Source organism: Penaeus japonicus, unplaced genomic scaffold, assembly GCF_977035675.1.
Source record: "Penaeus japonicus unplaced genomic scaffold, GWHDUDI00000001_assembly GWHDUDI00000039, whole genome shotgun sequence".
In the NCBI taxonomy this organism is placed as follows: domain Eukaryota; kingdom Metazoa; phylum Arthropoda; class Malacostraca; order Decapoda; family Penaeidae; genus Penaeus; species Penaeus japonicus.
Genome location: NW_028234441.1, coordinates 100,429 through 102,928, shown reverse-complemented (window position 1 = coordinate 102,928; position 2,500 = coordinate 100,429). Strand labels below are relative to the sequence as shown.

The window sequence follows — 2,500 nt, the reverse complement described above, 5'->3', positions numbered from 1 at the left end:
GTAATTATAGTAATTATGACTGCAGTAGCCATCATCACTCATTCCTTTTTCATAGCATAATAAAATAGCACAGTGATCTAAAATCCCCGAACGTCATATAAGTCATGACGCCCATCATCAGCCACAGCTCCTACGTCATGTATGTCATGACACCCGTACACAATGGGTTAATGTTCATCATTTTTTTTATTTCACTATCTTGCAAGACTTCTATGTAATATCTGACAAGTGTTTATCAATGTTGTAGTAGAGTAAAATTGTAGTATAGGTTCCATCTCAGGTTATTATATTCTTTATAATCAATTTGATAGAAGTATTACAGTTTTATGCGGGGATAAAAGGATCTTTATATTTTTCATTTTTGAGTACAAATGCAAAAGAAATGACCAATCCTAATGAAAATGAATGAAGAGATGGGCAAAGGGAAGGAGACCTGTGCCTACAACTGCAAGTCCCACAGCAGAAAGGAGCCATACTGGCACAAGGTTAAATTGCAGACGATGCACATGGATTGGATCAACTTCCTCTTCTCAGTAAACCTACCTGTCTACGTGGTACATACTTGTACCCTGATTCCTTTTCAATAAAAGTTTCATGTGGTCTTTCAATAAACAGTATGAGTCATAAAATTCTATACACTGAAAAATGTCATCTGCAGTCAAGCCAAAATTATGCCATAGCAAGATTAGAATGCATCTGCAATCAATGATTCAATATAACACAATATAAAATAAAGGAAATAATCTTATAAAAGGATGAATTAGAACAAAAATATTAATGCACTAAAACTAAAATGAAATGCAGGCCTTCCAGCCACCTTTCTCCTCTGCCTGGCTGGATTAAAGGCATCCAGTTCTGAGCCTATAATGCGTGCTGTGTGACCAACAGAAAATATTTCATCCCTAGCATTCATCCCCTGCATTAGGCTGTGGATGCACACCACAAATTGTCGGATCATAATGCGCATTTCAAATGGCAGGTGTTGAAACTCCACATCAGCTGAAAAAAGGAAAAAAGAAATAGTAAAGAAATCCACAGCTTACCGCATGTACAAAATCATATTTCTGGCCTTGATATTTCCCTGTTAGAATAAGAAAAGAGAGACATCTGATCATTGGCCTGCAACAGCATAGATGCCTAGGTGCTAATAAAGCATCTGGGGACTGAAAACCCTCAGTTTATCAAAGTGCTTTAATATATTTTTCACATACCCATAGATTATCTTTTAGTGGGATCCTGATTGACTTCCTGATATTATCCAAAATCATGACCTTTGTTAATGGCCTGAACAAGTTTCTATATGAGTACTTACAATATCAACTTCACACATGTAATGAAGGTGAACTCACTAATAATAACCCTCACTTATAATTTTTTAGTCAAAGGATAACAATAAAACCAAAAGATCTCTTTGGAAAAAATCTTACACATTATTCATGGATAACAATGTACCCAATATAAGGAAATATCTAACTAGTCTGACATCATCAGACTAGTTAGGAGCAAATGTCATTTTAGTCACAGTTCCCACTTGGTCAATTTTGTTTTCAATATCACATATACCACATCAACCACATCACATATTGTCCTATAAGCATTTGATGACACACAGAAGGAATTGTACAGGAGACAGTAATGTATACTATTTTTTTCCTTCTTCTATCTTCTTTATCCTACTCTCAAATTGAATTTTGGTTATATATAGTAATAAGATGAGGGTTAACAATGAGATTCAGCTGAATTATATCACCACTTAGTTCATAGACTTCACATACGGTTCACATTGAGATCATCTTGCAAATACAGCAAAGCTTCATCATAAAGAAAGCAAATATAAAGAAGAAAATAATAAAAATGAATTTTAAAAAAAAGAAAGTGAAGAAAGGTAACACAATATCTAATTCTTTCCTAATCCCACTGGTTCTCTATCTTTATTATTTGTCATATTTTCCTAATCCAATATCATTATGGTAAAGAATAAACTCTATAAAGTCAAATATATCCATAAATCAAAACATCTATATGCCCATCAGGTAGGCCACTGCTCTAGAGAATACTAATTGTAAAAGCATAATTCAAGTAAACCATATACTGACTATATCATTACAACACAACATACTTATAGCCATCATGAAAAAGGCACAAAGAATTGATGTATGTACATACACAAGGATCAATATCACTGAATGTGTTGCTTATAAATGAAAGTTAATTGCCACTTGAAGGAAATAAAATGGAGGCAGCCTACCTAAACTTTCTACCAATTTCACTCTTTCTCCTTTGGCTTGCGCCTGCTGCATTTTGGCCAGTCTTGTAACATCTGTGTTGAGTAGTGGATATAGATCAACAAAGGGCGGCATGAAGAAGAGCCTTTCTGAGTAAGGAACCACCACAAGAGGGATGTAGAAAATCTCCACAGTGTAATTCTGAAAGTAAACTTATTAATAGAATCAAATAAAGAGGACACTAACATAATGATCTCACAATAATAGCAATACAG

General features: G+C 34.4%; 1 protein-coding gene across 1 annotated transcript in view; it reads right to left on the bottom strand.

Annotated features, from left to right (window-relative positions):
• Positions 1-2,500, bottom strand: part of LOC122258371 (sec1 family domain-containing protein 2) — a 22,498-nt gene that overhangs the window by 11,914 nt on the left and 8,084 nt on the right. The window contains exons 4-5 of the mRNA XM_043024259.2: positions 2,249-2,426; positions 818-999 (exon numbers count right to left, since the gene is read on the bottom strand). Of these exons, the coding sequence (XP_042880193.2) occupies positions 818-999; positions 2,249-2,426 (360 nt within the window). The remainder of the gene's footprint in view (positions 1-817; positions 1,000-2,248; positions 2,427-2,500) is intronic.